The 15189-nt window shown below is 36.8% G+C and overlaps 1 protein-coding gene across 1 annotated transcript; it reads left to right on the top strand.

The window, feature by feature from the left end:
* Nucleotides 6123-7241, top strand: LOC107636504. Its single transcript, XM_016340007.1, has one exon. It carries the CDS (start codon nucleotides 6123-6125, stop codon nucleotides 7239-7241), a length of 1119 nt encoding a protein of 372 aa, XP_016195493.1.

The raw sequence follows: 15189 nt of genomic DNA, 5'->3' as shown, positions 1-15189 counted from the left end.
CCATGATGGAGAAAGGGAGATGATGTGAATTGTAATTTTTTTTTGGAAATCGAAAATAAAATAAAATAAAATAAAATAAAATAAAATAAGTGAAAATTCGAATATATGTTCAAAAATTAAAAGGAAATTGAAAACTAAAATAACTAATTAATTCAAAAATTTTGAAAAATAAGGGGTAAGGATTTTCGAAAAATGAAGAGAGAGAAAGTGGTTAGGAAGTTTTAAAAATTTAAATTTTAAATTTAAAAATTAAATTTTGAATTTTAAATTTTTGAAATTTAAAATTTGAATTTTGAAATTTGAAAATTTGAATTTTGAAATTTTAAAATAAAAATCTGAATTTTTAAAAGCAATTTTCGAAAATTCAATTTAAAATAAAGAGAAAAGATATTTTTGAATTTAATGAGGAAAGAGAAAAACAATAAAATGACACAAGACTTAAAATTTTTAGATCTAATGCTCCTTGTTTTTCAAAAATTTTGGAGGGAAAACACCAAGGAACACCAAACTTAAAAATTTTAAGATCAAAATACAAAGAAGACTCAAGAACACTTTGAAGATTCACAAGAACACGAGGAACAAAAATTCAAAGACTCAAAGGACTCAAGAACATAAAAAAAAGAACACCAAACTTAAAACTTGACACACTATTTAGTCAAAAAAAAATTATTTTTGAAAAAGTTTTAAAAGGAAGATTCCCAATTACCAAGAACATAAGCACACTGCTCTAGCCAATTGAGCTATAAATTTAAAGTGTTTTAACAAAGGTATTTAATGTATATAAAATAATTTTTTTTTGAATACTGATAATTTGAAAACGCACAAGAAAAACAAGAAAAAATACAAAACAAGAAAAACTAAAGATCAAACAAGGAAAATAAACAAGAACAACTTGAAGATTAAGAAAGAACTAAGAACATATAATTCGAAAAATTGAAAGAAAAATAAAATCATGCAATTGACACCAAACTTAAATTATGAAACTAAACTCAACAAAAGACTAAATCATGAAGTTATTGGTTTAAAGAAAAATTTTCGAAAATAATTTAGAAAAATAAAATAAGGATTTCAAAATTTTAACCAAAAACAATAATAGAAGACTCTAAACCAAAAAGAAAATTTTTTCTTGATCTAAGCAACAAAATAAACCATCAGTTGTCCAAACTCGAACAATCCCCGGCAACGGCACCAAAAACTTGGTGCACGAAATTGTGATTCACACTTTTCACAACTCCACACAACTAACCAGCAAGTGCACTGGGTCATCCAAGTAATACCTTACGTGAGTAAGGGTCGATCCCACGGAGATTGTTGGCTTGAAGAAATCTATGGTTACCTTGTAAATCTTAGTCAGGAGATTAATTATGATTATTAGTTTGAATTGCGAAAAATAAAAGAGCTTGAAATAAATACTTGTTATGCAGTAATGGAGAATATGTTGGAGTTTTGAAGATGCTTTGTCTTCTGAATCTCTGCTTTCCCCATGTCTTCTTCTTCATGCACGCAAGGTTCCTCCTATGGCAAGCTGTGTGTTGGTGGATCACCGTTGTCAATGGCTACCATCCGTCCTCTCAGTGAAAACGTATTAATTCATCGAGACACAGCAGAGCTCCTCACCCCCAACAATGGAGTTTAGAGACTCATGCCATCAAAGAGTACAAAGTTCAGATCTAAAAATGTCATGAGGTGCAAAATAAATCTCTAAAAGTTGTTTAAATACTAAACTAATAACCTAGATTTACAGAAAATGAGTAAACTAAGATAGATAGTGCAGAAATCCACTTCTGGGGCCCACTTGGTGTGTGCTGGGGCTGAGACTTGAGCTTTACACGTGCCTAGGCTGTTTCTAGAGTTAAACGCCAGGTTGTAACCTGTTTTTGGCGTTTAACTCCAACTTGTAACCTGTTTCTAGCGTTTAACACCAGAATGCAACATGGAACTGGTGTTGATTGCCAGTTTACGTCGTCTATCCTTGAGCAAAGTATGGACTATTATATATTGCTGGAAAGCCCTGGATGTCTACATTCCAACTCAATTGAGAGCGTGCCAATTGGAATCCTGTAACTCCAAAAAATCCATTCCGAGTGCAGGGAGGTCAGAATCCAACAGCATCAGCAGTCCTTTTTCAGCCTGAATCAGATTTTTGCTGAGCTCCCTCAATTTCAGCCAGAAATTACCTGAAATCATAGAAAAACACACAAACTCATAGTAAAGTCCAGAAATGTGATTTTTATTTAAAAACTAATAAAAATATAATAAAAAGTGACTAAAACATATTAAAAACTACTTAGAAACAATGCCAAAAAGCGTATAAATTATCCGCTCATCAATACCACAGAAAAGGTTTAGACTTTCTGGATCTCAAGAATGGCCGTTAATAGTTCTAGCCTAAACCACGAAGACTCTGATCGTGAATCAGGAGGCTAAGAGATATGCATTCAATCTTGTTTGCATGTAGAACGGAAGTGTTTGTCAGGTACGCGCTCATAAGTGAGAATGATGATGAGCATCACATAATCATCACATTCATCATGTTCTTGTGTGTGAATGAATATCTTAGAGAAGAAATAGGCTTGAATTGAATAGAAAAACAATAGTACTTTGCATTAATTCATGAGGAACAGCAGAGCTCCACACCTTAATCTATGGTGTGTAGAAACTCTACCGTTGAAAATACATAAGTGAAAATAGGGTAGACATGGCCGAGTGGCCAGCCTCCATGGAGGTCTAGAGATCTCAAAATGATCCAAAGATAAAATATCCGATAGTAAAAAGTTCTATTTATACTAAACTAGTTACTAGGGTTACAGAAATAAGTAAATGATGCAGAAATCCACTTCTGGGCCCACTTGGTGTGTGCTTGGGCTGAGCATTGAAGCTTTCACGTGTAGAGGTCTTCCTTGGAGTTAAACGCCAGTTTGTAAGCTATTTCTGGCATTTAACTCTGCTTTGCAACCTGTTTCTGGCGTTTAGCTCCAGAATAAGGCAGAGAGCTAGCGTTGAACACCAGTTTGCGTCATCTAAAATCTGGCAAAGTATGAACTATTATATATTTCTGGAAAGCCCTGGATGTCTACTTTTCAACACAATTGAGAGCGTGCCATTTGGACTCCTGTATCTCCAGAAACTCCACTTTGAATGCAGGGAGGTCAGAATCCAACAGCATCTGTAGTCCTTCTTCAACCTCTGAATCTGATTTTTGCTCAAGTCCCTCAATTTCAGCCAGAAAATACCTGAAATCAAAGAAAAATACACAAACTCAGAGTAAAGTCCAAAAATGTGATTTTTATTTAAAAACTAATAAAAATATACTAAAAACTAACTAAATCATACTAAAAACTATGTAAAAACAATGCCAAAAAGCGTATAAATTATCCGCTCATCAAGCACGTACGCACGGGCTTAAATTTTGAGAATCTACGCGCACGCGTACATCATGCGTATGCATGGATAGGCCAATATTGGAGGGAACATTGCCAGTCCAACACTGAGGCCAACGTTCTTCTAAAAGCTTTCAAAACTGGAATTGGGATTTTTGCATCCACGCCCACGCGTAGCGTACGGGCACGCGTGGATGTGTATTCTGACCCAAAGGGCGCAAACGCACAAGGCACGCGTACTCGTGGGTAGAAGAATGTTGGCACTCCAACGTTGACTCAAACGCCAATGACAGGAAGCAGAGTTGAATTTTCAAAAGGATGTTTGATTCAACGTTGGCCCTCAAACGTGGACTCCAACGTAAGCATCAGAAATATTGCAATTCAAGTAGATCTCTTCTCAACAGGAAGGAAAACCCATTAGAGCAACTTCAACACAATTCAATCAAGGCCAAAAGCCCAATTTAGAGATTGAAGATCAATGAAAGAAAGTGTATAAATAGTGTAGATTTCAAGTTAGAGGGGGACTTTTAGGAGGGAGAAAAATAATGAAACTCTACTAATTTTCCTTTATTTTTGCAATTCTTTCAATTCTACAATGTATCTTTCAATTCCATTTTCCATTCTGAAAGCTATGAACAACTAAACCCCTTTCATTGGGTTAGGGAGCTCTATTGTAATTAAATGGATCAATAAGAGTTTTCACCTTCTTCTTCTTCTTTCTTTTCTCTTGATTTTTGTTAGAAAGCTTTCGATCTTAATTCAAGTGGGTAGTTGTCTTGACAGAGAAGCTACTCATAATTGGAATTCTTCTGATCCTTTATAGAGGTATGAGGAATTCAGGCTAGAAATGCTTTCTCACATTAGATTAGATTGGGGGTTGGATGGATATTGTGACATGTAATCCTACCAATACTTTGAGCTATGAATTTGTGTGGTATAATCAGTGACCGAAATTTATCTCTTCCCATGAGCAATTAAATCAATACATTGGGCAATTGTTCATGCTTAGAGAGATTGGTGAGCCAAGACATTGGGATCCAATCATCTAAGATTGCCAAGCAAAAGCCAATGAATGCATTGATTGAGGAAGAGATGAAAATGCTTTGATCCGGAGAATTCAATATCTCCTAAAACCCAATGAATCCCCTACTCTGATCTTACCCATTCCCATTACATTCTGCTCTTTTATCTCATGCTTAATCCCCATTCCCGTTTACTTTCTTGCAATTTAAGCTTCTGTCATTTAATTTCTTGAAATTTAAGTTTTTGCCATTTAATTTCTCGCAATTTAGTTTTTGTCCTTTGATTTCTTGCAATTTAAGTTTCCCGCCAAATTTACATTCTACAATCTCAACCAAATTTTGATTTCACTCAACTAGCACAATTCTCCAATTAAAATTGATCAACCAACCAATCCCTGTGGGATTCGACCTCACTACACAGTGAGTTTTTACTTGACGACAATCCGGTGCACTTGCCGGTAGGAAATTGTTGAGAGACAGTTTTCGGGTGAATCAAGTTTATGGTGCCATTGCCGGGGATTGGTTTTGTATTGACAATTACTAAATTGGAGGATAACTAGATTGAGCATTTTTCTTTTCTTTCGAATTTTAATTTCAACTGTTCATTTTCGCTTTCTGCGATTTTAGTTGTTTCTCTTTATTTTTTTCTTTCTTTATTTCCTTACTTTCCAGCAAACTAACCCACTAACCATTTGATAAATTGCTCTATCCAAGCTAACAATACTCTGTTTTAGTGGACTCTGCACTTGCTGCTTCTTGTACTGTTCGTTGTATGACAGGTAGAATAAGAGAAACCTCAACCTCTTTTGACAGTGAACCGAAAATAACTTTTCTGAGATTAAGGAGGGAAGCAAGAGGAAAAAAGGTTATTGGTGCAGAGGAAGAGGAGGAAGACTTGGATACAAACATGGAGGATGATATGGAAAACCATCAGGAAGAAGAGGTGAACAATCTTGCCAGAGGAGGTGCAGCCAACCCTGCTAGACAAGAGAGGAGAGTTCTAGGGTCCTACATCAATCCAAACCTAGGAAACTGTGATAGCAGCATTCAAAAGCCAACTATCCATGCCAAAGAATTGTCAACTATCACACTGGTCCAAAATAATTGTTCTTTCAGAGGAAGTGCCCAAGAAGACCCTAATCAGCATCTTACTACATTCCTAAGGATATATGACACGGTAAAATCAAATGGAGTTCATCCTGATGCCTACAGGCTGCTTTTATTTCCCTTCTCTCTAAGGGATAAAGCATCCAAGTGGCTAGAATCATTTCTAAAGGAGAGCCTTAAAACTTGGGAGGATGTAGTCAACAAATTCTTGGCAAGGTTCTATCCTCCACAAAGAGTCAACAGGCTGAGAGCAGAGGTTCAAACATTCAGACAGCAGGACAGTGGAACACTTTATGAGTCCTAGGAGAGATTCAAAGATTTGACAAGGAAGTGCCCTCCTGATATGTTCAATGAATGGGTACAGTTCCATATCTTTTATGAAGGGCTTTCCTACGAATCAAAGAAGACTGTAGACCACTCATCTGGAGGCTCACTCAACAAGAAGAAGACGATTGATGAAGCCATTGATGTCATTGAAACAGTGGCTGACAATGAGTACTTCTATGCCTCTGAAAGAAGCAACAATAGAGGAGTCATGGAGCTGAACAACATGGATACAATTTTGGCTTAGAAGAAGATTATTACCAAGCAATTGGCAGAACTCACAGAGAAGATGGAGGCAAGCCAAGTAGCAGCAATCCACACCCAACCTTTAGCACGAGAGGGGTCAAACACAGAGGAAGAAGAAGTCAACTACATTGGAAATTCTGCAAGACAAGAGCATGACCCTTACTCCAAGACTTACAACCCTGGTTGGAAGAACCACCCGAACTTTGGATGGGAAAAGCAACAAAACCAAAACCAAAATCACAGACCGCACAATCCAAACCATTATAACAACTCCACTCACCAACACCCCAACCAAAGACCATATCAAACCACACAAAATATGTATTCACAACCACCATATCAAAATCAAAATAATCAACCTCAACACCCCACTTCCAACCCACCATCTAATGACAGATTTTCCCAAATCGAAGATATGCTTAAAAACCTTTGTAGGGAGTCTGAAGATAACAAAACATTCAAGGAGGAAGTGAGGACTAGTATGAAAAATCGAGGAGAACTTATTAAGAAGCTTGAGTCCGAAGTAGGATACCTATCTCAACAAATTTCAAAGTCCACTGATAGCTTCCCAAATGATACTGAGAAGAATCCAAGAGGAGGAACACAAAATGTGAGATGGGAAGAATGTAAAGCAATAAACCTCGCAAGTGAGGAGGTTTGGAAGGAAGAAATTAGCAATCTTACAAAACATAATCAAAGAGTTTTAGAGGAGAAGAAAGAAGAGATTGAACAAAGGACTGATCCTGCCCAAGGGAGAGAATCAAAAGAGAAAAAAATCCTACAACCATATGTGCTACAAGCACCATTCCCACAGAGACTCAGGGGCAGTGAGAAAGGGAAAACATACACCAGATTCTTGGATGTATTTAAGACTCTTCATGTCAACATTCCCTTCCTCGAAACCCTCAAACAGATGCCTACTTGTATTAAGTGGATGAAGGAGTTACTAGCTAGGAAGAGCAACCTGAAGGGTGGCCAAATAGTGGTGATGAACACGGAATGCAGTGCTCTCATTCAGAAGGCATTACCCATAAAGAAAGGGGATTCGAGAAGCTTTCACATCCCCTGTGCTATAGGAGACACCATAATTGATAGAGGATTCTGTGATCTAGGAGCCATCTTCACCGATCATCTTAGGGAGACCATTCTTGGCTACTGGTAGAGCACTCATTAATGTAGAACAAGGAGAATTGATACCGAGAATACATGATGAGCAGCTCACTTTCTATGTCTTCAAGCCCACATATGAGTCTGAGCAAGAGAGGAAGGAATTAAAGGAAGAGTACAGTGATAGCTCTTTGAAGGAGAACAACAATGAACCACCAGCAGAGCCTCTGGAGCGGTCCTTGGTGGATTGACAAGAAGCTCAAGAGATGAAGCAATCAGGGACACTAGAGGAGGAGCTGAAACAACAGGAACCAGGGGAATCAATCAACAAAGATCACTCTAACACAGGGATTTCTGAAGCACTACCTAAAGAAGAGAAGAAAGTGGGAAAGAAAGTACCAAGGAGATGGAGGAATAAGAAAATTTGCACTGAAGATTTCTCACTAGGTGACAAGGGGATATCAGCCCACCATTCACTCATACCCGCCCTCATCTTCCTGTGATACCATCTCAACTGCCTCAAGTCTATACAATCAACCAGATACTCTCATTGGAACATGTAGAAATTCTTAAAGAATCAAATGGTGACAGATTCACAATGACGGGAGAGGATTTGAGGCATTACAACCCTCAGTAACAGCAAACCAACCATCAAGCTAATGACGCTAAAGAAGTGCTCCATGGGAGGCAGCCCATGATTTAGTTTCCTTGCTTTTAATATTTCAGAGTGAATAATAATTATTGCTCTAACATAAATTCAATCTCTCATACACAAATTTGACAACTATCCATGACATTCTGAAGCATATGATCCAATTCTAAGTTTGGTGTGCGTAAAGGCACACTAAGATGCTTTTCAAGAATGATGATCATATTGCCATTGTGACATATTCATAAGTGTTTTCTTGGAATATATAGCAAAACATTAAGTTTGGTGTTCTACATATTGTAAGGACAAGTCATGAGAGTCAAATTTCTTTTGAGTCTTGAATTTCATGAAAGTGCAACCCTGTTTATAATTTTTAGTTCATGATAAAGATAGAAGAATAAGATGTTTCTCATGAAGGTTCAACCAATGATGACAATAATCCCATCGAGATCTTAATGACATTACTTGGAGGAAGTAACTCTTTGAGCCATATAGCCAAACACTAAGTTTGGTATCCTCCAAGACTATATAAGAGCACAAAAGGAGTTACGGTTGGTTGAACACTCATAAGGAATGCTACTCAAATGGTTTTAGCTTTAAGTACTAATGGTCATGTGCTTGCCATCACTTGCTTAGATTAACTTCCTTTGCCTTATTATGATGGATAGGTATGCAGAAGAACAATCTAATGAAGGGGACAAAGAAATGAATGCTAAAGATAGCATGAGGAAAAAAGGAGGTCACATGGCTTGGAAGGGTACTTCTTGGGAATAAAAATCTGCACACCTTGGGAGGTGGTGTCTAGAAGACCGAAAAGACATGCCCAATGGAGAGGAAATTTTTGTCTTCATTCAACCTTGCATGTACACCCTTTATTCATAACCTTTCCCAAAGAATCCTAACCATCCATTCTTCATTAAAGTTTGCTATAAATGGCTTCACTTGGACCATGCCTCTAAACCAAAGTTTTCACACTTCTTGTACTCAAAATTTAGCTCATGTGTTCTCTAAAGCCATGACCCAACAACCGTGTTTATGTGCAACAAATCATTCTTGTTCACTTGCTTTCACAACATGACCTTGCCTTCAAACCACCTTTCCATCGAGAGTGTATTACACTAGTCATCCCTCTTCATAAACCTTCAATCTCTATTCGGGTAACCATCAAGGAAAGCATGGCATCTTCTTCAAGTTTCAAAAGAACGAGAGGAAAGGAACCTATTACCGAGGAGAGTAAAAACGACTATGATCAATGGAAGTTCAGATCACGGTTCCACCAAATGCAACTTGAGTGGATGACATAAAAAGGAATATATCCAGAGATCCCTTTCCAACTACCTGATGATGGATGCCCAGAAATAAGAGCCAAGATCAGAAAGAGGAAATGGGAAGAGCTTACCTCACCAATCACCAGGATTAATGCAAACATCATAAGGGAGTTCTATTCTAACACTGCAAGGCTGGATACAACTAATGCCACAACTTACAAGAGTTATGTAAGAGGTGTGGAAGTAGACTTTAGTTTGAAGACCATTATGAAGGTCTTAGGATTGAGACCAGCATATTTTGATGAGCCTGGGTACCAAGAAAGAGTAAATGGGAACCCGAATTATGATGAAATCTCTAGTGATATCTATGTGGTTAATGCTGACTGGGAAAGGGACAATCATGGAAGGCACAAGTACTTGAGAAGGGGAGATCTCATCCCTGAAGCAAAAGGGTGGTATGAGCTTATAAAGAGATCAATTCTGGGCACAGTAAATACTTCAGAAGTTAACAAGAAAAGGGCTATCATGCTACACTGTATAATGGTGGGAGGAGAGATAAAGGTTCACAAGGTCATTGCAAATGATATTCAAAGGATCTCAGAGAAAAATTCTGCTGAAGCCTGGCTACATTACCCAAGCACCATCATGCGGTTATGCATAAAGGCCAGAGTACCACTGGAGGATAGAAACCCAATATGGCTGAATCCAGGCATGCCTATAACCCTCGAAAGGTTGATGAATGTCACAGTGGCCCAACAAAGTCAAAGATCACAAAGGAAGCGAAGGAGAGAGGAACCACAAGAGGAAGGAGAACAAGAAGAAGAGCAACAATTCCAATCACAAACCAACATGGACATGAGCCAGATGCAAGAATCCATTGAAAGGCTATCCAAACAATACATGATGGCTCAAGAGAAACAAGAAGAGTTCAATTTACAGTACATGAGAGCTCAAGAGAGACAAGAGGAGCTTCAGTTGAGAATTCTGAGCCAATAGAGAGATTTTGAGTCAAGATTTCTAGTTATGCAAAGAGAACAATCTTCACAATTTCAAGAATCTTTCAACCAGCTGGCCCAACATCAAGTTGATCATATGAGAGCTTTCAAGGAATTCACGACTCTTCAAAATGCAAGATATGAAGCTCAAGATGATTATAACATGAATGCTCAAACCAAGCTCAACTATATAGCAAAACATCTACCTGGTCTAAACCCAACATTTCCAAATTATGATCAATACTTTAAGGAAAGAAGTGAGTTGGAGATAAATAAAGCAATACGCCATGAAGACAAAATGGAAAGGACAATGAAGAAAGTTGGATTCTGGACAAAGTTAAAGGGAAAAGACAAAGGAGAAACTAGTAAGCAAGCAGGAGAGAAGAAGAAGAAAGACAAGCAGGATAAAGAATAAAAGGTGGACTTGCTCCTTGTTAATCATATTCCATAAAGAAAGAACATGTCTATTTTAGTTGATAGTTAACTTCTTGGTTAAGTCATCTTACATTCTGTGTGTTTAGTTTTTGCCATAAATGTGCTAGCCTAGGAGTGTGTGTTTCACTTTCACTTGTTTAAATACTTGTTTTGTTCCCTGGTTGTTTTCAATTTGAATAAAAGAAATGTTTGAACAAAAGTGGAATGGTTCCTTTTGGCAAGAAGTGAAATAACAGTAAGTGATGGTATATATGTCTGATTGTGTAGAAGCTCACTAATAATGAATAAAAGGTAGAGTGTCTCTCTTTAATGTAAACTAGGATGCTGTCTATGAATCTTAGCAAATAAAAGTCCTTGGATAAAAGAAAAAAAATAAAAAGAAAGAAAAAGAAAAGCGAAAAGTGGCAACCCAAAAATAGAAGAAAGCAAAGAATAAGGCTAGACATCAATAGCTTGGAACTTAGATGATTAGGTTCTATGGAGTGCTTTAACACTTGGTAACTTCAGTTAACTAACCCGGGATTATCAACCAAAAATCCATTATCAATAGCAACCTAGTTACAAGAAATTTAGTAACCCAAAGAGGTGCTGGGCACCAATCTCTTAAGAAGAATTGTGAGCCAAGTGTCTGTGGTGAATATGTGTTGAGTGCAAATAAGCTAAGAAGCTACTACAACACATGACACTGAGCTGCTAGAATCGAAGAATAAGTTCACAGAAGAAGAAAATAAAGAAAAGCAATTACCAAGGATGAGTGGATAATAAGAGGTCACAGCAGTATGTTAGTTGATAATTAAAGGAGACATTTTATTCCTATGGATCAATAAAAAGTGAGCTGCAACATTCTCTGCATAAAACCCCATGAACTAATAATAATGACTTGCTGATATGAACATTACTTTCTGTTTCATTCATTCTTCTCAATAATTCAGTGCTTGCTTAGGTACAAGCAAGATTTAAGTTTGGTGTTGTGATGCCACTACAATATTTTTGGTCTAAGGTAACCCTTATTCGAAGCAATATTTAACAAAAGTTGTCTTAGATAGACAAAGACAACATTTCTGACAAGTTGCCTTTGAGTAAGGCAAAGATAACAAAATTTTTGGCCACCCATAAAAAGAGTTATCTTTGATATCTAAAGCAACATTTATAAAATGTTACAAAATAAAAACTTTAAGACAGCATTTTTAAATAAAAATACAACATTTTATAAGGGTTATCAAAAAAATTAAACAAATAACATTTATAAAAAGTTGCCTAAAGTTGTTTATGTTTAAAAATTTTAGAAAAAAACTTTTAATCATATTCCCAAATTTTTTTTTCAATAAAAAAATAACTTAAACACAAAAAGGGAAAAAGAGCTTCAGTAGTTCCACTTCACGCACATACATAATCAAAAGCCCTAACCTTTCTCCCCTGCAACAACATACACACCATACCCTTTCTCCCCTTCCTAATGGCGACAATAGGTCAGCAGCGTTCAATCGCGCGCACTCCTCCACGCACGGCGACGGCGCGGTGCTCTCCTCGACGAGCAACGCCGCGGTGCTCTCCATAATCCCTAACATAGCCACTGCAACAACGCACCTTTTCTCCCCTTCCTAACGGCGACAGTAGCGTTCAATCGCGGTGCACTCCTCCACATATGGTGACGGCGCGGTGCTATCCTCGACGGGTGATGGTGGCGGGGTGCTCTCCACAAGCCCTAACATAGCCACTGCAACAACGCACAGACCCTTTTCCCCCTTCCTAACAATGACAGCAGCGCTCAATCACGGTGCTCTCTTTGACGAGCGCGGTGCTCAATCGCAAGAAACCCCTGTTCCTTCTCTTCTCCTTCTCGTTCTTCCTCTGTTCCTCTGTTTCCAAGTATTTGAGAAAACTAATTTTGATGTTCTTTGGATTAATTCATGACAGTTTAGTTAGAATTCAATTTTTAGTTAGTAAATTACTTTGCTATCATCTGATTTGCTGTTTTGTGATTTGTTGTTCTACAGATTATTATTGTTGTGTCTAAAAGTTTGTTATATATATAAGAGCAAATAAAAATAAGTTTATAGAGTGATATAGAGATTATTGATCTGAGAGGCTAAAAGGCTGCGCAAACATTGTAAACAATCTTGATGTATGGGGCAACACACAAAGAAGTGCTAATCTTATTCTATTACCATTATTTATTACTGCAATAGAGTACTTAAAGAAAATCAGAACCTAGTTAATGCTCTTGTCTTAATTGGATACACTCTTAATTATATGTTCTGTATTCTTCATTCTGCATTCATATAGTTTTGGGAGTTGATTGACAATATAGTTTGACATGTGAATTACTATCAAACCATAATGATGATGGAAACTAAATTTAAGACTTGGATAACACTTTTAGTGATATCTCAATTTCTCCTGCAGGTTTTACTTGGATGAGCAACAGAAGGTGTTCCAGTAGATATTGACTTGGGCAAAGGAAGTTATGCAAATAAAATATCTCGATGCCAGGTTAGTCATATTACCAAATTTGACTTGGTTCACGATGCAAGAACAATTTTGGTGCATTCATATATTTTGTTAAGGACATAGATAGTCTGCTCCTCATTTCAGATTCGTACTATCTGTGTTTGCATTAGCAAATTAGTTATGATATACTAATCAAGTAAATATGCTTTATGAAATACATTGAACAATTAATCACTATTATAGCCTCCCCTCCCCCCTCCCCAAAAAAAACACCAAAGTTTTGGCTTCAATGTGAAGTCTCTGCCATACAAAAGTTGACCTGTCAACATATAAATGATGTTTCTTCCCTTGCTAACTTTCAGACAATTATAAAGCTGGACAATGATGGATCTTTCTACATTAAAAACTTTAGCAAGACTTCAATATTGGTGAATAACAAAGAAGTGCAGACTGGTCAGTCTCAAAGACTACACTCCAATTGTTTGATTGAGGTATGATTCTATAGCCTGTATTTCAAATTTGGTTATTCAGTTGAATAACCTCGTATCCTCTTTGAAAAAGTTTTCCTTCATGCTTGTACACATGCTCTTAGTATTTGTGCATATGAATAAAAGTTTTTAACTAGTTGTCAACCATGTGCTGTCCACAATCAAAATGAGTCTTAGAATTTTGATTGCGGAGTTAATAGGTGCTGGATGGTCTACAAATATAACACGATTATTCCTTGAGTTATGCTAATACGTCTTGCCTGAGTGGCGAATATTTTGACTGAATATTGTTTTGCTAGGAAAGGTTCACTTCTGTTGATGTGTCTTATTATGTGCAGCTGCCATTACTACAGAAGCTTCTGCTAAGGTGATTGATGGGAAGTCAGTGGCAAAGCAAATCAGATATGAGATAACAGCATAAGTCTATAAGATGAAGATTCTATCAGAGTGACTCCTGGGTTGGAGATAGGAAAGACTCTGCAACTTATGTGCATAAGAAGGAGGCTTGTGAATATGTGGGAATCATTTCTTTTGAAGCAAATTTGCCCAAGGATTCCACAGAACAACAAGTGTGATCCTTCGTTTCATGGTGTCCTTTACCCTCTGTATGCTTCTAAATCTCTTAACTACAGTTCCATTTTTCTTGAATCCATAATAAGAGCTTTTTCTGCTATGCTTAGTTATATTTTAGTAGCAACTGTTTTCAAGTGCTTAGGAAACTATGTTAAACTTTTCAGACATGAAACTATGTGTCTTGTCTGGCTTTAATTTAAGTTTAAGCTTATTTGTAAAAGTATTACATAATCAAAAACATATATAATCAAAATTTTAACTAAAAGTTGGTAATAATTGCAGGTGATACAACCAACAAAATTGGGACCTATAACGTTGCCTTGTGTTCCAAGTTTCACAACATACCTTTTTATGTGGCTGCACCGCTGACTTCAATTAATTTGTCACTTTCTTCCGGAGAAGAAATCGTAATCGAGGAGAGATCTCCAAAGGAGTTATTGAACACGCGAGGAGGACTTGGAGAGCAAGTTGCTGCCTCATGATAAATGTTAAAGAAATTTTGTTCATATTGGGAAAAATATGTATTTTATTTACTTATGTGTATTATTTATTTGACTTGGTAACTTAGCAAGTATGTTAATTGACACTTGGAATACCTTTCTACATACATGCAATATATATATATATTATTAGCTTATTCTTCCTGCATTGATTAAATTGAATTTAAACATTGAACTATTATTGATTCATTGAATTACAATAGAGCTCCCTAACCCAATGAAAGGGGTTTAGTGAGTCATAGCTCTGAATTCAATTACAAAACTAAAAGAAAATGATCCAAAGTTCTCCGTCTCCCCCAAAAAAGTCCTCTCTAACTTAAATTCTATCCTATTTATACACTTTCTAAATTGAGCTTCTGTTGTGTTTCTTGGGCTTTGAGGCCTTTCCCTGATTTCCTTTTGCTTTGGGTTTATGGTCCATAATCCTGATTAGGCTGTGATCCAATTCTGTAACATTCATTGAGCAAACTTAGTGATAAACAAGTAATGACACAAGAATCAACAAATTGAAGTTCCAGACTCATCAATTCTTCAGGCCCAATCCCATAAACCATGATATTCAATTGGGTTTCATACCATAATACGTTTAAGTTAGTGTTTGTGCTCAAATGCTAACTTAAACTTCAATATATTTGGCCCAGAAA

This window comes from Arachis ipaensis, chromosome B04, assembly GCF_000816755.2.
Source record: "Arachis ipaensis cultivar K30076 chromosome B04, Araip1.1, whole genome shotgun sequence".
In the NCBI taxonomy this organism is placed as follows: domain Eukaryota; kingdom Viridiplantae; phylum Streptophyta; class Magnoliopsida; order Fabales; family Fabaceae; genus Arachis; species Arachis ipaensis.
This window is presented reverse-complemented; position numbering and strand designations above follow the sequence as displayed.

What these genes read in the sequence shown, in the direction of transcription:
- LOC107636504 (XM_016340007.1), top strand. Translation starts at nt 6,123, where the DNA reads ATGGAGGCAAGCCAAGTAGCAGCAATCCACACCCAACCTTTAGCACGA.